Source organism: Nyctibius grandis, chromosome 6, assembly GCF_013368605.1.
Source record: "Nyctibius grandis isolate bNycGra1 chromosome 6, bNycGra1.pri, whole genome shotgun sequence".
Lineage (NCBI taxonomy): Eukaryota > Metazoa > Chordata > Aves > Nyctibiiformes > Nyctibiidae > Nyctibius > Nyctibius grandis.
The window spans coordinates 70,391,656-70,413,931 of NC_090663.1; the positions used below are offsets into that span (position 1 = coordinate 70,391,656).

Below are 22,276 nucleotides of genomic sequence, written 5' to 3' on the forward strand. Positions count from 1 at the left end.
TTCAAATCACTAGCTGGTGTTTTGTCACCTAACCTTGCTCGGTTTCATATTTGGCTCCTGCAAACTCTACAAAAATGTTACAGACTGCAGCACAGGAAGGAAAATAAAAGCCACGTGAGGAGGGGAAGATGAGGTGCATAGCAGGAGAGGAACAGTAGGCTATTTCCCTGTGTTCTTCCCTCCAGTAAAATAATGTTAAGTGGTTGAATTGCTTAGTGAATATTACTCTTTTCATCTGGTCTTATTCCATACATTTTACCAAACAGAATAGTGATTATTAATAATAAGTGAGATTTTAATAGGTCTTATAAAAATACTGTTCCATGTAAAGATTGCTGATATAGCCCAAGAAGAGCTATTACAACAGCTGTGTATAATCACTTTTTTTTTCTGAAAGAAATATTAGAGTTCGGACAGCTGGGGCTGCATGTGTGCACTGGGGGCAGAAAATAGCTTTTATTGTTGTCCTATTATTTCAAGAAAGGAGATTATTGAGTAACCTAAGAATTCTTGGAGCTGTTTAGCACTTTCCCTGTTCACAGCAGTGAGAATCACACATTTACTGCTAATGAGCAGAATGCAGCTTTATGACTTTGTCTGAATATTTTGCCTGAGATGACTTCTTTTACTAAAATCATTGGCAGAACCCCTCCTGTTGGTTTTAATGAGGAAGGATTGGACCTTTAATAAGCATCACAGTCACGTAAGCTTGGGGTTTGTTTTTTAGCATCGTGCTTTTTAAGTGTTTTTAGTTACTGCCTGCAGTGTATACAGCTGTGAACTTGGATAATAAATAAGGATTATTTCTATGAAGAAACCTTTGGCAGCAATTTTTGCTTTGCTGAGGTAAGCTCTTAGTCATCTGCCACCAAAGTATAATCAGCTAGATTTTAAATATTGCCGTGTCTTTCTACTTTTACTGTAGTTTTGATTAGTCAATAAATACATGTTCAGTCTATTTCCAACGCGCAGCAATCAGTATAGATGCAAGATACATTGCTGAAAAGAAACAAACCAACAATAGCTAATTGTAAAGCGTTTGGTTGTTCTGAGAAAAGATTGGGCTCACTTGGTAATTAGTGGAAGGTGGTAAAGCTTCATTATAAAAACTTCACAACCGAAAAATTGTGTTGACAGGTGGTAAAGTACATTCTCAAGACTGAATAAACTTATTCACTGATAGTAAAAGTGAAGCCAGAGAAACTATACTCCCTGATACTAAGGGTGAATTTGAGCTTAGGTACCCTGCAGGCAAACACAGTTCAGATTCGAAAGCCTAAATTTAGACTTCTAAATCCCTATTTAGGAAACTGTCTGATTTTCAGAAGTCCTTAGTACTGAGTCAAGGAGAGTGTCTTATGTAATAAAATAAATATAGAGATAAGAGAGGAATCATAATTTTCTATTCTTGCTTGTTATGAAATAATTTAGAGCCAAAAATCCTTACCATCCTAAAATCTCCCTCCTGAATCCCCAAACAAAAAGTGCTGAAAAAGTCTAAGAAAAAGTCATAACAAAATGTACTGTGTAAATGGAATTGTTCGGCATATTGAGTAAATAAAAATGGCAATGGCCTGACATGGTTAAAAACCAATGGATATATCCGGGCTTACAGGTAGAGTTAGGAAATTAGCTGTTCGTGTTCTTACTTACCCAGCCAAAAAGAGTTATTAGTTGCATTACAGGCAAAATAGGCATGTCCTATATTTGGTCATTGGATATACTGCAACAATACACCAAATAAAAAAGTAATGGTTTAGCCATATCTAAAGAAACTGTTCTGATAAATAAGGAACATGGTGTATCATCAGGTATTTTTCTGCACTTCTGCTATTTTTTGTCCATGAGATGGACGCAGAGAAGGACATGTGCACTATGCAGATGACTTCTGGTTCAAATCTGGTTTGAATAAACCTCTACTTGGTATTTTAACTTGTAAAGCCTTTAGCTAATAGCAAAAGATTGGGATGCATTATATGGCTTCACCTCAATAAAGCAGTCCTTGCTTAAAAAGACTTCATTCCTTGGAATAATCAAGATGATACCTGTTATCATGTAGCAAAGTCTCAGTTTTCCACCCAGTTCAGTAAGAGGAATTTTCATTTAAAAGCATGTAAATAGATGAAATTAAAATTGCCATTGCACAAAACAGTCGGTTTTGATTACACAGTTATAACAGATAGGAAACTGGGAGCACTTCAAAGCCTATGGATAAAATTTTCAAGAGAGGCTGCTTAAATATTCTGCTTCCAAGATGTCAGTCAAGTTTGTAGTATAGGTATGTATGCTTGCAGATGTTCAGCTATTGATTTTTCACCGCTGTATCTTTAACAATGCATCAGCATGTATGTCATAGGACATACCAAAGGACAGAATTTAAGGTTTCAATTCGATGACAACTTTTACTTTACGCCACTTTTTTAGACTATGCCAGTTTTTAGGAGAAAGCTGTCCTTCAGCTCTTTGGGCTATATTCAGTCATTGGCTATATTTCAACAATACATCAAATGAATTGTACAATCTGAGAGTGGAAGATGAATTTATTAAAAGAGTCTGCACCACATTGTTCAGTTTGAATATCCGCATTTGTTCTTAATCTTGGGAATGCAGTAGCGCCTTAGAGGACATCGTCAGATAATGGAAGGCCAACCTGTGAATTTGAAAACATAAAGTATTGCAAAAAATGAAAGTAAAAGAACGGTCCTAAAATTAAGCAGCAATGTAGAGAATCCAGTAACAGAAGTAATTCTGGCATACAGCAGTAGTGTGAGGGAAAATGAAGCACCTAAAAAGCTGGAAAATGTATTGCAGCCAGCTAGTGCTTAGCTGCCATGGATGGCAGAAGAACATACAAAAGGATTAGTTTACAGTCAGGTCTGGGAAGCAGGGCACAAAAACAGAACTGCAGAACCTTGGGCCCAGTTCTGCTACAGTCTTACCGGGCAACCTGAATAGTTGTTTTATGTTTTCATTTCTTCCCAATGCTGAGTTTTGACTATTCCTGACCTGGTGTTGCAACATATATGTTGATGGGAAATCAAAGTTTGGACTGTAAATTCCCCTGGGCAGAGCACCATCCTGTGTGCTTGTACAGTGCCTGGCACAACAGGCCTGGTATCTCTATGGGGTACTGCAGGCATTACTGTAATATAAGTATCTATTTTAATCATCTGCCTTATTTCATCTGTTATCTCACAATTGTTTAGAGTAATTTGGACATTTGTTTCCTTTGCACATTTAAAGTGGTCCCAGGGAGACTTCAGTGGATTGAGGTTCACAGATTATGTGGACCTGATTATTCAAATTCCCTGCACCTGCGGGGGTTTCTTTTGATATTGCGTGTTTCAAACTGAATGTTCGCTAAATACAATGAATTTAAAATATGGAAAAAATGAATTAAATGAAAACATTAGAACTGCATCTAAGTTTATAATCAGCATGATGTGGGGGGTGGAAATGAATGTGGAAGCCAGCTGAACAGTGTGTTGGCATAAGAACTCTTGACTTACAGCTGTTCCTTTGTTCTTTTTTGTTAGTTTTACAGCATTTTTTTTCTAGAAAACCTTACTTTGCATGAAAGACAAATTCATACTAGAAGACTGTTTAGCTTTGTGCATCATAATTTAAACAGACTGAATTGAAATCTGTTAAAGTTGCACAGCATTCTGATGGAGTGGGCAATTTAGCCTAATAGGTCACTTCAGTCCAAAACTAAAACCTAGTCTTTTCCGAAATGTAAAAATCAACTTAGAAATATACTTACTGTCTAGTAAGGCTAACATGGCTTTAATACCAGAATTACTGAGATAAAAGAAGAAAATAAAAATCCATTGCAAGAACTATACATGGGAATTACCTGTAAATAGCTTCTCTAGGCATTGTGAAAGAATGAGACAGATGGGTAAGGGCAGAGGACTCTGTCTGGTAAGCATTCCTAGTCTACTGCAGGGAGTTCTGAGGTCCTCCTAAGGAGGAGCAACTGTTGCTTTTTCCACAGAGTAACTGGTGAGGAAAGCCATCACCCACTTTTACTGTGAGAGAATAGATTATTTCAGGTTGGAAGGAACCTCAGGATGTCTCTGATGCCATCTCCTGCTGTAAGAAGGCATAACTATGAGGTCACACCAGGTTGCTCAGCATTTAATCAAGGGTGACAGAGCACTGGAACAGACTGCCCAGGGAGGTTGTGGAGTCTCCTTCTCTGGAGATATTCAAAACCCGCCTGGACACGATGCTGTGCAACGTGCTCTAGGGGAACCTGCTTTGGCAGGGGCTTGGACTAGATGATCTCCAGAGGTCCCTTCCAACCCTAACCATTCTGTGATTCTGTAATCCAGTATGATCTTGAAAACCTGCAGGAAGGGAAACTGCAGAGCCTTCCTGGGCAGGCTGTTCCCCTCTTTGACTGCCCTCATGGTCAATAAGTTTTTCCTTTTATCAGGTCAATATACTTTGTGGGTTTGTGTGGGGTTTTTTTGGTGTTTTGTATTGTGTGTTTTGTTTTTTTTTTTTTGTCTGGGATATGGTATTTCAAGTTCCAGTGCTTTACCTAACCTGAAAAGATTCAAATCTGTGTTTCCAGCCTCTCAGATTAATCTCATAATCATTGTGATATTTTGCATTTCATGTTAAATAGTCACCAGATAAAGTGCATGAACAGAAACACGACCCAGGTTTCTTGCCACCCACAGGAGTATCCTATTTACTGCATTAAAAAGTAATGTCATCGTTCTGGGATTTTGTTTCTTCCACAGTTTCATCTAATGAAGCTTTAATATTTTTTTCTGAGGTTGTCCAGCTTAAACAAGAAAGGTATCATATACTGTATAGCCAGGTGGGTGAGAGATCTGTTCAAACAGATGGACTTTGAGCCTCCTTCCCCTAAGGTGGTTTAGCCAATCAATGCTATGGCATCACATCTTTGATAGCTCATCTGTTAGAGAACAGAAAGCACTTTCACTAACCCCTCTCCTGGACATCTTAGTGAAAGTGCCATATTCCCCACTCTGTGCTTAGCTCCTTTCTGTAGCTACATGTCAGCCCATGCTCACAGAACAGTCACTGAAGTGGCTCCATCATGAAGCAGATTTATTCCCTGCCAGGTTTGTGAATTTGGTTCAGGTTTAGATATATAAGTCAGCCTTCATTAGTTGTAATGGCAATGGTGTTAGATGAACAGTAGAAGTCTTTCCCACCAGCATCTGCCCCCAGGTTCTCCAATTTGCAAGGAAATTAGAAAACACAATAACAAAAATATCTCTAATTTCTCAGGTTATTATTATTTTTCTTTCTTCCTTCCTTCCCACCCTTTTTTGATTGCCTGTTCATTTGTTGCAGAAATTGTAGTGTGCAAGGTGCAGAACTGTTACAGTGGAAGGGTTAGTCTCATGGTTCAGGTGACCAAGTGCCACTGCGGGGGAATGGGTTCCTCTCCTACCTTCACCACTGTGTTCTAATGGGATCACTACCAGATTTCTTCAATCAGAGTTTTCACAGATTTTTTACAGATGATTTCTGTTTATGGACACGCTAAAAGCTCTTGTGTAAAGTACAAGTTAATAGGGGCTGTATTTTAAACGTGTGCACTGCTACATATATTATAACTTCTTTCCCCCTAGAATACTTAATTGTATCAAAGCAGGCACCCAAATTAGTGAATATTTAGCAAAGTGGCCTTCATCTTTCTGTGCTTCAATTCTATGATTTCTTAGAGGTGTTGGGAGGATAGATTAAATATAGTGAGAGCTAAGAGCACCACAAAAAAGCTGAGAAAACCACAAAAAAAAGCCTATGAATAAATTGGTAATTTTGTATTCAGTGCAGGGTTTTGATGATGTGTGCTAAATAAGGTCTGGAATCAAACATAGAAGGATGAAGATAATAAGAAAAACTGAATAGCTCCCCATTCAGTTAGTGTCCGTTTTATACACTAGATAAGTCCTGTAACAGGGAAAAATGCAACACTAGTTCTCGTATTTCATAACTTTTGAGTTCTTGAATTTGTAAATTTAATATTTTGTGTAGCATGAGATTAGAGAAGATGCACGGCAGAAATGGCACAAAAGTGTTCTTCCATGAGGACATCTCACATATTTCATTTAAGCAAGATACAAGAGTTTGTGCAAATTTTTATGTACAAAGAGCTTTTGTTATTGTTGTTAGTGCAGGAAATGAAGCTGCTTGTTATCAGTAAACTTCTCAGCAGCTGCCACATTTCCTTCTCTGGCTACACGGTGCTGTGTACAGCAAGTACGTCTCAGAGTAGTAAATAAACTTGGAAGAGATCTAATATTCCTGAGCTGACATGATGGGCCTACCTTTTTTGTGAAAAGGAATTGAAGGGAGCTTAATTTTTAAGCTTTGTGATTAGAGGTACAGTCTTTACTGCCCTCACCTGTACTCTAACTATTTAAGTCTCCTGTGTGAATCGCAGTCCTCTCTGGAATCAAAAGGCAAGAAAGCCTCAGTTTTTAATTTCTGCCTGTCAGTCACTTGAGCAGAATTGATGACCCATTCACAGGGATTTCTAAAGCTACACAAGCAGGAACTCATTTGACAGGTAAAGGGAAAACTCCCTTTTTGTTTGGTACCTTCGTGGCTGTAATTAACATTTCTGTGTTGTTCTAATTATAGTTTTTGTATCTTAGCCATTATGCTAATGGTGTTGTTCAGTAATATGTGAGATTGCATTCATTATCACTGGTGAATTAAACCTTTATTAAAGAAAAATTCCCCCAGGCCTCATTCTGAAGTTAAGTAATTATTCATTTGGTTTTATCCTGGCAATTAGCTTATATACTGTAGCACTCATGATTGAGTTTCTATACCTCCCCAGATGAGATTAACCCACCATGGTAAATAAATGCCTAACAGCTCCCAACATGTTGTTTTAAGCACATTATTATATAGCAAAAAAAAAAAAAAAAAAAATCATTCAGTAAAACAGCTTTTGAATTCTGAGCAGACAATACAGTCAGAAGGAGATTGTGCTGGACATTTGGGGCTCTGTGGAGCAACAGTAATAACAAACGAGTTTATGAAGCCCTCCAACAGAGCAGTTAATTCTTTCTTCAACTGCAATGCCTTCCTTGGTCAATATGCTTCATAACTGAGATATGCACTTTACTCAGCTGCACTCACATTGTAAATCAAGCCTTCTGAGAGCTTCCAGACATAAATAAATTTCCTGGATGATGTAGCCTGCCTCTCAGTCATGACAGGGGAAAATAATGTCAGGGAAAATAATGTCGAGGAAAATCTTATTCGCCCACTCCTGCATATTAATCGTTTGTGAATGCCTCAGAAGCACTATTGAATTCAACAATACTTCCCTGAAGAAAGATGAGTTTTTATGCCTATTTTAACACTAGAACATGGAGGCATGGAGAAATGAGGGATTTACCCACAGTCACACAAGAAATGTCAATAGAAACAGATTCTGACTGTGGTTCCCCTGTGGCCTAATCAGATGTTTTACTTGTGTTAACAGTTTTCTCTCTCATATCTCTTTTTAGCACGCATTCAGTTTAGAAATCTCTTACAGAATGTGAGTCAAATGCATTTGAAGTCTCTTTTTACTGATCCAATTCATCTTATGCTGCTTTATGGGGTGAGGCAACCATTGTCCTGACTTTAATTACAGCTACGGGTTTTAGAAGCATTTTTAAATGGAAACACCTTAATGGCATTAAATGAATGAATCAGGCATCCTTTATTCCAAACAAGACTTCAGTGATGGCTCATATATAATAATTGCATAAGGTGAAACCTAACATGCTACCACAGCCAAAACATCGATCAGCTACCTGAGAGTTTTACCTCAAGAAGTGATTTAGGATTTGACCTTGAATTTGGGTAGCTAATATATATGAAATGCAGTCGTTGCCTCTACTGTGTTGTGAACCCAGCAAATTTGCACAGATAGGAAAAATTAGTATACATTGATTTTTGATAAGTATCATTTAATCTCTTGTATATTCTGGCAATATCTACCATATACCCACAGGATCTAGGAACCACCTTAAACATCTCTGCTTTCAATTCCAAATGCAAGCTGCATGTCATTAACCTTGCCTCAATATCAAACATGTGAAGCACAGTAGGTATAAAATAAATAAATGAAAAATAATTTTGAAAACTGCCACATAATTTTCCCATTGGGAAAAAAACAGAGAAAAAGAAAAAGGGCAACACAATGCTATTCCTGTCCTTTAATGCATGTGATGAAAGTATTTCACTTCAGATTCTCAAAGGTTATCTGCCTCACCTGCACTACTATCAATGGAAGTTGTATGCCTAAATAGATTTGGGTTTCTGGGCTTCAGTTCCATGCAGCTAAACGTAGGATGAAAATCTGAATAGAATTCAAGGTCATTAGTAAATCTTATTAGTTATAGATCACATAACACAATATTGCTTACAGTAAGTTATTCCACCTCTTGGGATACTAAAGAGGTTGCTTGATTAATATTCATAAGGTGTTTTAAAATAATAAAGTGAGATATAAGTGACAAATGTTACTCTACTGTACTATATCTCATTACTCTAGTAGGTTTGAATTGTGTACTGTAAGGCTTCTACACAGAAGTCATTCTCCTCCGAATGTGCTTTACGGACCTCTGTATCCATTGAATGCTCAGTGGCAGTATGGTACAATGATCAGGGAGGTTCAACTTCCAGGCTTTGCTCTTAACCACTTTGTGGAGTAGCAATTACATCACTAAGGAGGTTTCCATGTCTAATCATATGTCAGTTGTTTCACAGCAAACCTTTTCTGCTTATCAGTAAATCTATTTGTGATTTCCACAACACAAAGGAAATCAGACTTGCTTTTTATCCCTCCTGCATTGTTAGAAATCATACTGTCATGGTAATGAAAATCCTGAAGACCAAATTCTTTTTTTTTCACTGCTACCTATTCGAGCGAAATGCTGCCTGTGCCCTGCCCATCCAGTGTTGGGATGCCAGTAGATAATGCCATGCCTCAGGATTTCCATTGCAGTTGTGCAAAAAGGAAGTAAGTTTCCTCCGTATAGAAATTACCCACAGTATGATAGTCCTTTCAATCATGGCCCCTCAAAGTTCTCCAAGAAAGAAAGTGGAAAAGAAAAGACAGGAAGACAACTAAAACTCCAGAATTTTCCACTGCTGAAATTGTCTTCTGTTGATTCATACTGTGGATTTTTGTCCATGCAAAAATGGGAGACCTAAACCTGCATTCTTAATTGAAGAGGGACATTTTTTAAAAAATTATTGACATAGGTGATACTCACCTATCCTTTGATGATGGGACATCAGACCAGCTGAGGTGTAGGCAGTGAGCTGTTAGGTGGAGCCAGCCAACACGTTGATTCTGTTTCCAGACACTTCTGCCTTTACCAAGAAGTCCATTAGCTGCTGTGCATGCTTCTACTATAGCAGATTCAGTTTTACAAGCTTAATTAGTTAGCAGGACTGATTATTTTTTTTCCTTTATGTAGAGAAAAAAGCACTACTGTTTATTTTTTTTAAAATTACTTTCTTATTGAAATGCTGAATTTCCGTTCATTTTATCATAACTGTACTCTGTAAACAGGAAACATTTGCACTTTGAATCAGGCTATCATGTAAAAGTAGAAGGTATTTCAGTGGGAAAATTTTGGAGATGTCTGTTTGAATGGTCTGCTGCTTTATGATGGTACTATGGAGAAGATGGTAGGAGGCTGTGACAGGAGTGAAGAGGGTTTGGTTTGAGTAGTTTGTTGCCTCTGGTAGACACTCCAACGGTGAAACTTGTGCAAAGTATTTGAAATTCTTATTGTCATTGAAGAACTGTAAAAACCACATCCAACTGGAGAGAAAAGGACATTAAAGATGTTCAAAGCTAGCTGATTAAATTGGTTGGTGAGCAGCATATTTCTCTCAGCGGGCCTTGTATGTTAAAATATTCATATATATCAGCTTTACGTTAGAGCAATATCTAATGAAGTTGGAAAACAGTGCAACTCTAGCTTGTTTGCTGCTTTGCATCACTGTCTTCAGTGGTGATCATAACAACATATACAATCATAGCACCAGTCTTTAATTTTAAATTAGTAGAAAAAATTTCTTACTAACAGGAGATGATGTTGATTTTCTCTTAGGCTCCAAGTCATTGAACTGGCAAACTGTGAAATGATGACTGCAGAGGTTGATTAGGAAAACAGGCCTTGCTTTGTAGGGACAGGTCCCCAGTGCTGTTGCCTTAATGAAATCTGATCATCTTGAGGAAAGCTTCTAGATATTCCGGAAAAAGGTGCTAAAAAAATGCATTTATTAATGGCCTTTAGAAAAATTTTAGCTTCACATTTTATATGCCATTGCCTCATTCACATCTGAATCACACCAATTCTCTGAAAGGTTCAGAAAATAAATTTTAGTCCATTAGTTATTTTCACAATTCCTTATATTTACTAGCTATGGAATTCCTAAAATTTTAAGTTCTTCATTCAGGCTGCTCCTCAGCTGTAATATACAGCGCTTTTTAAAATGGTAAGTTAGAAAAACTACCCATTTCAAAAGAGTATTCCAAAATTTACCTACAACAGGGAAGTCCAGGACTCCAAGTTATTTTTATTTTCAGAATCATTTTAAGAAGATGGTCCTTAACCATGGTAATCTTGAAAGTATCGATGGCCACTTGAAGTCAGGGATCTTAATTCTGCAGGATACCAAACCTGCTATCTACAGTTAGGGTATAGATTATATTAGTCGAATTTTCCCCTGAAATTGCCTTTGTAAATAGAGGGAAAGTTGGGATGTACTCAGATTCTGCTGTCATAACTCTTGACAGAGGTTGGCTTGAGTAGTCACCATTATAATATGCTTTTGAAAACCTGCAAGTTTGTTTCGCCTCCATTTGGCTCTGTCTCTTGAATTTCTAGGTATATATCCATGCATTTAATCCCACTGCAAATGTGAAAAGAGTATTAGGAAAGTTTTAGTAAATTATCAACACTACTTTTTATAAAATTTGAAAGGTGCTTCAGATTTTCTGCTGGCATATGACAAGCTCTCATCTGCAAGTAAAGAGATCACAGCATGCTTTGCATGTGAGCAGAAGGGCATGTTTTTATTCCTGGCTGATACCTGTTATCTGGAATTTTCCAGATTCCCTTAAAAGGAACTGGGCAGAAACGATACCATTCTTGAGTCTTACTGAAGCACATTTGAGTTCCATTGTAAAAATGACCAAATTAAGCTTCTCTATGTTGAGGCTGGGAATGGATTTCCTGAAGAAACAGAGATAAAAATAGTTTCAAATCAGGACAAGCTTTTGCTTACTCTTTCCACAGTCAGGTGAAATAAGACCATAGAAGGTTCAGAACTAGTGATGGAAAACCGGCAAATGACTTTGCCACAGGCAAACGTTTAGTAAAGTTAAAATATTTTTTTAAAGTTTTTTGTTATATTATTTTAGGATGTTTCAGGGTCAAAAGTAGAATTTTCAGCAGGTCGAAATATCAAAGCATATTTTTTAAATCACTTTGACATATTAGTGTTTTTATTGCACATGGCATGGTATTGGCTTGCTGCCAGTCAGACACATTCTGCTTGCTTTATTTACACATTGAGGTCAATGAGATTCCAAAGCAGGATTACTCATTTGTCCCTAACAAATTTAGATTTGCCAGTGAAATGACCTATGTTGTCAGCAGGATTGTCTTAAACCAAAGATCCTGAGTCTATGCTACATGAGTTAAAGGGGTAACTAGTTTAATGGTGATAATAATGTCTTTGGTAGACCTGCACTCTTCAGGTTCTTTAAAGAGTACCAGTTATGATGACAATATGATATCATAACAGTAATATTGCTGACAGCATGTAATGTTGTTGTTGGCATTTTAATGACCTCCTTTCCATTTCTGGAACCCTGACTCATGGTTATGAATGGTCAAGCATCTCGCATTGCCTGACTGTGGTGCCAAGCTGCAAGCTCGGAGTGACTTTGAATCCTTTGGTGATTCTTGTTTGTTTGTTTTTTCTACCTTTGTTCCAAGGTTAGTCAACACACAATAGGAAATACAACTTTTAGATCACTTTTGTAATTCTCAGTCCTGGGTTTTGTAATTCCCTAACACCTGGGTTAGGTGTTAGGACCACAAAAACTTGCATTTATGCAGTTTGTCTGCATGCCGTAAGTGTTATGGTTTTAAATGTTTTCTTTTCACTATTTGCCCATGGAAGGTATATTGCTTCCCTTTCAGTGCTGGGTTAACATAAAATGTATATTAGCCTGAAAGAGATAAATTACTTAATGTAATTTCATAGCTACAGTCTTTGTCATACTCAGAGACTTGTTATTTACCCATCCAATTGTATAACCAATTGTTCCCATAATCCTCAGCATTTAAGAATAAGGTTTCCATGGTAATCTTAGATTTTGTAAATGCTTATCATTTCTTTAAATGGATAGCTTAAATAAGTGATCAGCTATCTTGTAGCCAGAATATACTTTATTGGTATAAAAAGCAGAAATATACCTCTGTTATAAAAATAGACTAGTTTGTTCAGCCATAATAAGTTCACAATCTGCAGAATCATGACCCTACTGATAGTGTTAACAAAAGCTTGCTCCTTAATTATCTGCATTGCATTCAGCTGCTGTTTCCCTTCTAAACTCAATTATAATTCTAATAGCAGCTGTGCTGCCATTGTTTGTTGCAATTCATTTTAAAGAAGTTTGATTGGATGTCATTGGTCTTTTTGACTAAATGTGCAAGGTTCAAAGTATCCACTGCCACTAATAGCCCTCATCTCATCTCAAGATTATACTAATTATTTGCATAATTATATATTATACATTATAGAGCTATTATGTATTATTTCTAAATGATAGTTCTCCATCAAAGATGTTGAACAAAAGAATATATATAGGTTTATTGTCCTTACACATATTTCAGTGTTGGTGAAGATATGCTTATGATTACTCTCTGTTTGTGTATTAGCCAACAATTGAAGTATCCTTCCAGTGCACTGGAAATTTATTAGAGCATTCAGGAGTCTCTGTTGCTTTCAATTATGACTCTTCATTTATTATTTCTTCTGTACATCTATGTCCGCAATGGATGCGATAAGCAAATACTTTTACAGAAGCAAAAATGTCCTCTGATGTTCTTCAAGCTTTGCTGTCCTATTGTATGACAGATCTTAGTTTGAAGATGTAATGTAATAATTACAACAGCTAGTAGAAATACACTTCATGATTACCACTTGTATAATTGTAAAAAGCCAGCTCATATTTAGTGTAATATAACAATTTATATGATGGAATATTTCAGGTAATCTATACAAGAGTAGACAAAAATAAATGAAGAAATTGCTGCAGGTCTTGGATTTTGGCTTGGATTCCGTGTGTGGAGCTAGTTCTATTGACTTATTATATGACTACTACAAATATAACTTTATTTCAGGATAACTCGTATATATCAAAGAAAATAAAACAGTAAAAAAAAAAAATCAAAATCTTCTATTATCTTAAGAAAAGGATATCTGTTTAGATACAGAACTGTATTTCTTTGATGTTTATGGGTGAAATGAAGTGGCTTGAAATGGTAGTTTTATTCCAAGGACTGTGGAAGCCTGGAGTTTGATTTGGGCACATCTAACACAGAGGCAAGGCCATGAATTCTGCTTTCTTCTCATGGAAATTGTGATAATGGTCACCTGCATATATGTGGGCATCAAAAGGCTTGGTGCCTGTTGAAAACTCTGGAGTGTCAGAGGGCAGTCTTGCACTTTTTCTTTTCTGTTTGTTCTTTCTAATGTCTTAAATGTTACCAAAAAAAAACCCCAACAACTCCACAAAGCACTAAAAGAACCCCGTTGGAGTTGCAAAGTCAAGTGATTTATAGTTTGCACATCAGCTGCACTGCATATGCAAATTAGCCTCTACATATATACATAGCATAATGGTCTTCACTTGCACAATCATGTACAGATCTGTGAGAAATTGCTGCCCAATTCAGTACAAGAGATTCAGAATTTATGGTGAAAGAGATTGCAGTCAAGACTCCTCCATTTTTTGCAGAAGCTAGAAGGTACATAGCAAATGATGATGAGAATTGCAGGGAGAGAATGGTTACATAGTTAGAGTATTTGAAAATTGCCCACAGCAGCTCCACAGAATGTTTTTTTTGCTGATAGTTCATTTATGTAAAAGCGTTTGCAGAGGTGTTCAGTATTTTTGGATGCCTGACTTGGGATCTTGATGACTTGATACGCAGAAATGCTGAGGATTCAGAGCTACAACTGATGTTTAGATTTCTGCTGCAGCTTGTGTTTAAAGCGTATAAAATGTTAGTAGAATGTCAAACACTCTGAAGATGCGATTCAAGATGTCTGAGAGTGGGAACCCACAATTCATGGATACCCTCATTCTTAATCTCTTTTGGTCAGATTTTAAAATGTATTTGCATGGCTAGTGATGGGCATAGTCTCATAGAAGAAATTTCAAAAGCACCTGTGTGCTGGAAATGAAGTGTTTTAGCACTTTTGGGAAAACTATTAGGCCACTTCATGCATTTTTGGGTACCTGTTTAACTGTGAAGTCTGATCCTATGTGCCTTAGCTCCTAAGCGGTAAAATGGCCATAATAAAACCAACTCCTCCCTTAGGTTGTTGCAAAGGTAAATTTTTTAATGTCTCTAAACATATTATACTCTCGTGATGAGTCCCATGAAGAAGTTCATGAGGAAATTACTAATTCCATCTTCAACTCAGAGCATGAGTACTCTATGGCAATCAAGTCCTGGGATAACAGACTGCAAAAGGAGAAAACAAAATACCAAATAGCTGATCATAAGGTGAACACTGTCAGCTTGGTGCAGTGAAGGAGACAGGACTCGTGGATCGTGAAATTAAGGACCTTATCGTAATGCACATGCAAAAGGGATTCCTAATGCTTGGATAGTACTTGACTTCACAACCTTAGTAATGGTATCAGAACACAGTTCTTTTATATGTAATGTTCTATAAAGTTTTGGTTGACAGTCGTTTGGGAAAATGCATATATCTAACTTATAGCTCTGACACCTGTTATTAATAGTCTTCCTAAACCAGAGGCAATACAAGCTTTATTGCACCTCAGGCTGTCATATATCTATATTAGGGGAGTGATGAATGCACTTTTTCTTTTTTCAGAGTTGGCTACCAAATACTTACAATTGAAATCCTCTGGAAAACAAATATGAATCTAGATAATGAGACAAGTCTGCCATGTTGATGAAAATAAATGTAAAGTTTATTCTAACAGAGATTCAGAAGCACAATCTATTTAGAGAAGTATTGTGTATCTGTTCCAACTATCTCATTGTACGGAATATGAAAATGTATTTTAGAGTTATGCATGGCATGTCACACTGAATCCAAACTTTAATCATGGTTTAAGATTTAAAGGGTAGTTTCATGAGAAAAAAAAAACCCAACACATTTTTAGTGTGAAATCTACCCACTGCCCCCCTGCTCTTTCTTCTTTTTACTGTGTTCTTGGTATCTCTGCATATCTGGAGCTGTGGTCTGGACTTGGCAAATTCTGTGGATTTCCTTAGATTTGTGTTCCAATACTATCAGGTAATTATTTTTTGGGGTCCTTCATCCTGTGAATGTATTTCTAAATACTTACAGGAGGCAACCAATATGTGGGATTCATGGTCATTTTAGTGTTATTTCTGCTGCTGCTTTTTTGTCCAGTGGACAAGAAAGAGCTAGCAGTTGTACCATGCTACTCCACTTTGAAGCAAAAGCTTTTAAAGGTCTTATTTTTGTCCCATAGGTGAACATTTCAAAATAATTTAAAATTAACTGAGGATTCTGTTTGGTTCCACAGATTGTTTACATTTTGACTTGAAAAACTGGAGGAAAAGAAATGGAGGGGAGCAAAATAAAATCCCAGGGTACACCATTAAGAAATTGCACTTTTGAGATTCCAGCCTAACCTGCATCTGTTTTTCTTGTATATTATTCTAATTAACTTGGATCTCTCTTACATTCCCGTTTACATTTCTTTTTAGTAGATCTTTCTGATTCCACTTTTTTTTCTTCTATTTACAAATTAAATGCAAGTGGTGTGTGGCGTGAGGTACCAGATGTGGATTGCTTTCTTACTTCTGAAGCAAATAACACATAGAATAACTACAAGTATTAGGGAAAAATGGCAATACCTTGTATTTGATTGGAATCATAGTTCAGAAAATACAGATGAATATTCAGAAGTAAACCTACGTTTTCTAATGGCAAAGGCATAGTATTTTAAGAAAAATTAAAATCTAGGGTGAGAATTATTATAAAAGTAAAAAAAGCAAGCAATAATGGATACATTTTTACAAATCCATCACTATAGCTTTTGAAAGCAATGCAGCACTAATGGTAAGCAAACCAATCATGCAGTCTTATGTTTATTTTATTATTGGTTGTTCTAATCAGCTCTAACCATTCTAGCCTATTATTTTCTCTTACATTAAAAATAATTATTATTACAATTATTATTTTGTATTAAAATAAGTGCTAAGCGTACACATCTGCACTTTTTAGATATTCTCATTGAATAAAGGGTAGCTAACAGAAGTGAAGTCTTCAAAATTAATTGTAACAGCTAGAAAATTTCTGAATAGCAGTAAGAAATAATGTAAGTAAAACATGCTGCTGTGACTTTTATAGGCAGGTAATACAGACCTGATTCCAGTAGTAGAAAGCATTTCTGTTTTATAGAATTACAGAGCAAATGCTCTAGTCCTTGTAAGAACACTCACTCACTGCTTGTGGAATGGAGTAAAAGATGTTACGTGAGCAGCAGCATAAGTCTGCCTCATTGAATCTGCACTTCCTAATAGCTTAGTAAGGTATCTGCGTTCCTTCTGGTTTGTGACCTTGCTTATGCCTGGGATTATCTGCCTTGCTTGCTTTTAAGCACAAGAATTTTTTTCCTTCTCTCAGTTTGCAAAAGGTACTCCCTATATGCTTTATTCCACCATATATATCAGCACAGCAAGAGTTAGGATCTGAGTCCCTAGTCCAGACTGAGTGCCTACATATAGAATTTACTTGTGGCATATACTGAAACCTTGACATGCCAGAAAACAAGCTACTGATATCAAAAAAGCAAAAGTAAAATGGCTTGTCTTATTGTTCGTAAAATGACATGTATGTTCATCTAAAGAAGGAGCTTTAAAAATGAAGACAGTTCAACAGTTGGATTTTTTGAGAGAGATGTAGATATGTTTGTTAAAATGGAGAAAATTATTTATTTTCTGGAACTTTCTGACGTATTCTGGAAAAGATGAACTCATCCAAGTACTTTAGGGCTAAATTAAACAGGGAGGGAATCAACTTTTTTGTGTTTCCTGATAAACCTGGCTGTTCTCAGTGTTTGTTTGCTGGTTTCTAGTTCCCATGTCCTGTGGGAACAAAGAGGAATCTATTTTTATCGTTTGATTTTCAACATGAAAACCTTCTTCTAACTGGCAGGGAAATGACCTTCCTAAAACACTGCAAATCAAAACCCGGCAATTGGTTCTTAAACTGTTTTTGTAACTGAAGAGATCGTAGACCTAATCCCTATATACGAATATTCCCATATGAGTGTGCTAGATCTATGTTCCATCTTCTGTTATATGTTGAAGTCTTTTTAGGGTATTCAGTATGCAATTTAAAGCCTAGTATTTGACAAGTGCAAGGTGGTCTAAAGTTGTAAAACATTTGAATGGTATAAAGGGACATTACCAAAATAAAATTTTTCTGCCCAAGTGCTGGGAAGCAATGGGAAATTAGACCGGTAGATTGTTCCTCCTGAAGTCTGATAAAAGGTGACTACGGTACTTGCTGGCATACGTGAAAGTGTCTTAAGGCAGCCTGGTTGTACTAAGGGGTTGAGTGGTAGCAATAGCACTGAGCAGGAGGCCCGTGTTCAATAACATTCGCATCACAGACATGCGTTGTCTTTGCCAATTCCTATTTCTATTATCACCCACCTTTCAGCACGCTTTTGTAGCAAATTGCAAACTGACTGCTTTGCTAGCTAACTTGGCAATTCAAATTTGAGTGCTGTGTTCTGCAATTCCTCTGGTAGGTTGGCTGTTTTTTGTTTTTTCTCTTCAAAATAGGTAATATGGTTTGTCATTTCCCAGCTCTAGCACCTTGGCTGTTCTCCATTAGTTCTGAAGAATAATAGCCAGTGGCTCCAACACTATTTCTGCAAGTTCCATTAGCTCACTGGTATGAATTCCATCTGATGTCTGTGAATTTTCTTTTGTTGCAATAAACGTGTTGTATATCAAAAGATCAGTTATTGCATTACTTAAGAAAGCCTGGGCAAATCTGTTCTACCAGATTTTTTAGAAAGACAGCTAGGAATGTGTGTATTAGTGTCTGGATGGCAAGTGAGAGCTGGATTTACAAAGGACAACTGAACTGTTGCAGTGATTCTAGGGGACAGAAATGTAACATATCACAATACCAGAAGATGAACTGGCCAATGGTACATTTGAGGATGTTGCACACAAATGAATTGTCTTTATAAATAACAACTATTAACCATTACTCTTTTTAAAAATTGGTATAGTTACCAAAAAAAGTCTATTTTTCAAATTCTTTTTATTATAAGGAAAGTGCTTCTTGTTTGTAAAACTGACCCTTCCCTAGCACATCTGCTTTATTAGTCCTGCATCTTAGGTTCCAAGTGAAGTTTTAATGAACTTTGTTGTCCTTTCTCCTTATCATGTATTTTGTACATTTAATTATGATATCGGAGATCAATGATTCTTACGTTTATTTTCCCAGACTGTATCACTCGATGACATGATTCTGAAATGCGTTTTTAGCAGTTTTGCCCTTCAGCTGTAAATTGTGATTCTGTACTTCTTCATTAATGATCTTGGAGTGCTTATATAACTACTTAATAGAAAATATTAAATGTAAGATGGTTCCATTAATTTAAGAGCGGGGACATTCTATTTAGACTCCCCTTTCCTTGCTGAAGGAGTATAGCATTTTTCATTTTGATAAATGATTTGCCTTGTTATAACTTTTTTAACTAATGGGTATAGAAAAGAACCTGTTAAAAAATGATATGACAAAAAAGTGTGACATTCACTTTATTTTATACAGAAACAAATGAATGTAACACAAAGTGATTTTACTGAACTGTAACAACAAAACATTGGAAGTTCAGTGCTGAATTGACCTTGAAATTTATTCCTTGTGTAGTATAAATCCCTTCGCCTCCAGATGGAGGTTCAGATATAGCCCAAACAGTTAAAGACCAAGACTGCTATCAATGCAGTGCTATAAGGCATCTGACTCATTTCCCTTTCTGAAGGATGCAACAGGTGTTACACCTCCTGGACATCAGAAGGGAAAACTGCCCCCTTCTTGCCCCCATGCTTCTAGAGAGGTTATTCTAATTGTTGCTATCAAAAGGTCATATCTAGACATTTGCATTGCTTTAACTGTTCCTGCAGTCATGAACAAGGCTATAGTTTCCAAGGAAGTGAGCCTTCCATATGTGAGTGCCAAAGCTCCTTGGTCTCATGAGGACTCATGCTTCCTGAGTGCAGCAGAAGTACATGCATGAGGTGCACTTATAGGATCAGACTCCTTTATGGACTCCTTTTTCATGTAGGAGTTGTTCCATTTTTAAAAATAAGTTATGATCAGCTGTTCTTGAAGATCAGTGTATATAGTGTGATGAGAATAGTTCTTGAAATTTTAGCTCTTTATAACAGGGTAGTTAACAAATACTTCATTTAACCATGTAATTTAATGGTCTAACTTCAGGTGTGCTACAGTTTGTGATCAATAAACCGTATCAAGCTTGAGATTTTCAAAGGGGCTGAAGAATAATTGCATATTAATCTCCCATTAAGTTTTGAACGCCTTTGAAAATTTTAGTCATGCTTGTCACTGGACTTAGAAAAGATTGAACTGTATTATATAATGAATGTCATTATAGAACACATCTGCATATTGAACTAGCTGAAGTATTAGAACAGTAATCAATTAAATCTTTCCAAACTGGACACCTTTGTCCTGTTTTTTTAATCACATCCAGCAGCTCCACAGCTTATAAGCCTACATATTTCTCAACCTTTTAACTTGCAGAAGTTCACAGTTCCATCCTAATGTGTTTCAGTTAAGTAATAAAAGGAAATCTGTCTGTACAGGTTATTACTGCGAGTGTCAATTGCATTTACATATATATCAGAGGAAAGATGTTGGTCATTACACATTTTTTTCTTCAGCTGCCACTGCTGCTGTAAGAAGCATCAAAAAGCATCAAGCAATTGAAATGGCTTTCATATTATTTCCTCCTCTTGGAGCAAAAGTGAAGAACGTAAGTACAGTGCCGCTAACATGGGTGCGCACTCTCATGGATGGAAAAGATGGATCCAAGAAATCAGGTAAAAATTTCAACCCCTCAGAAGGATATGAATGTAATGACAGGCATGAAGGTGTTGCATCTTCTTACATCATCTATTAGAGCCTGTATATGTGGTACCTGTATCTCCACAAAGAAATTTACCATCACCCCTGCCGCTGAAGAACTGATGTATACTTTCCAAAAATTGAGTTAGTTTACCTATTGGCTTTTCATAGGATGAGGTAAAATCCTTAGTTTTCAGGAGTTTCCAACACAAAACCTACTAACTCAGCAACTGAGCCTCACACTTAACCTGTAACAGTTTTTCTGTATGTGTTAATCTTAAGAAGGGCATGTTCAGTTGTTGTCTCTGAAAGTTCAAATTTGGGGTCAGAGCTGTTTTTCTGCCACTTTTGCCTAAGAATCCTAGGCAGAGGAACTCCACATTTACATGCAAATGAAGCTGGATGCACAGAAGGAATCCACAGTGTGTGTGCTGAAGAGAGAAGGTGAAAAGGATAGAGGAGAGAAGGATGCCTTTCCAGGTTGTGCTAGCATTGAAGATACAGTGCTACTGCAAAGTCTAAGCTGGTACACTTAGTGTGTTTCAGGGCATGATTCCACTGAGAAAGGGACGATGACTGCAGTCAGGGATTGTGTGAGCAGGAGAGAGATGAAAATAAAAGTAAAAAAATCAATTGAAAACCTCCACAAAACTATGAAGTGTGTAGCAGGCTGGGTTTTTGGTTCATTGATGTTGGAATAAGAAGAGTTTTCCTTGTAACAAGCTTGGAGTCAGAGAAAGTATGTAGTCTGTACGGGTGATGGTCCATGATTTGCCCTTCTTATACCCTTTCCCTTTACTTTGCCTGGTAACAGCAGCCAAACTGTATGTTAGAAACTCAAGGCCAAAATCTTGTTGGTTACTCCCACACCTTCATGGGAATTTCTTGCAGTTCATTTAGGCTCTGAACCTATTTATGGGATGTTGGCCTGAAGACAGAACTTTGTAGGTTGCACAAAAATGTGGAATTTAAGGACACTGAAAGACAAACATCCATGTTTGTATGCATAGTTTATTTTTCAAATGTGTATATAAATCGGAAGATTGGTGGAAAGAAGGAGTAAGTGGAAGAGGAGAGTGGGAGCTATCCCTTGTCCAGACAACGCTCAATGTTCTTGTGCTGCATTCAGATGAAAGAGCACTGGATTGAAATTAAGACAGTTGTGGTCATCCTTGATGTGTTAACAAGACAGTCTCCTTCTCCCGTCACTTTTCACAAGTGTCCTCATGACAGTTGCTGTGCTGAAGAAATTATTATTCAAACAATAACTTTCTATCTCACTTGAAATTTAAGTTGCAGAATCTGTTTTTAAACTAAATTTTCATTACTATTTTTCCATAAGTAATAATTCATGACTCTAACAGCTGTAAGCCTCTGACTGAAAATGAAATGTAAAAGTATTTTTTTTTTACCTGCAGACATAAAAGGTACTTTTAAGGCAAACATACAAAAGCTTTTCCCAGTTTTTGACATACGATTAGCACTGTCTTTAACTGTGCTTGAACTGCTACTATGATATGCTGAATTACACTTTCTTTGGGCCAGATTCCTGTCTGCTGGAAATAGTCATAAATTCATTGATTTTAATGCAGCAAGGCTGGTATACAACACTTGCAGGCAGGTGCCATTTTTGTGAGATTATTGACGTCTGCCAAGACGTGGAGTATTTAAATGCTCCTCCTCATGCTAGTCAATATTTTCGATAATGACTTTTCATTTAAAATGCCTATTCAGATCTTTGATAGCATATTGGTCTGTCAGATTTTGATTATAATATAGACAAGAGCAGTGGAGGAGACAAAAATAGATCTTCCAATAAGATTATGATGTATATGGTAAA

General features: G+C 36.8%; 1 protein-coding gene across 1 annotated transcript in view; it reads left to right on the forward strand.

Moving 5' to 3' along the window:
- The window catches only part of IQCM (IQ motif containing M), an 85,560-nt gene extending 65,069 nt beyond the window's left edge, over positions 1-20,491 (forward strand). The window contains 1 exon segment of the mRNA XM_068404179.1: positions 20,253-20,491. Coding sequence (XP_068260280.1) covers positions 20,253-20,491 — 239 coding nt within the window.
- The last annotated feature ends 1,785 nt before the right edge of the window (positions 20,492-22,276 follow it).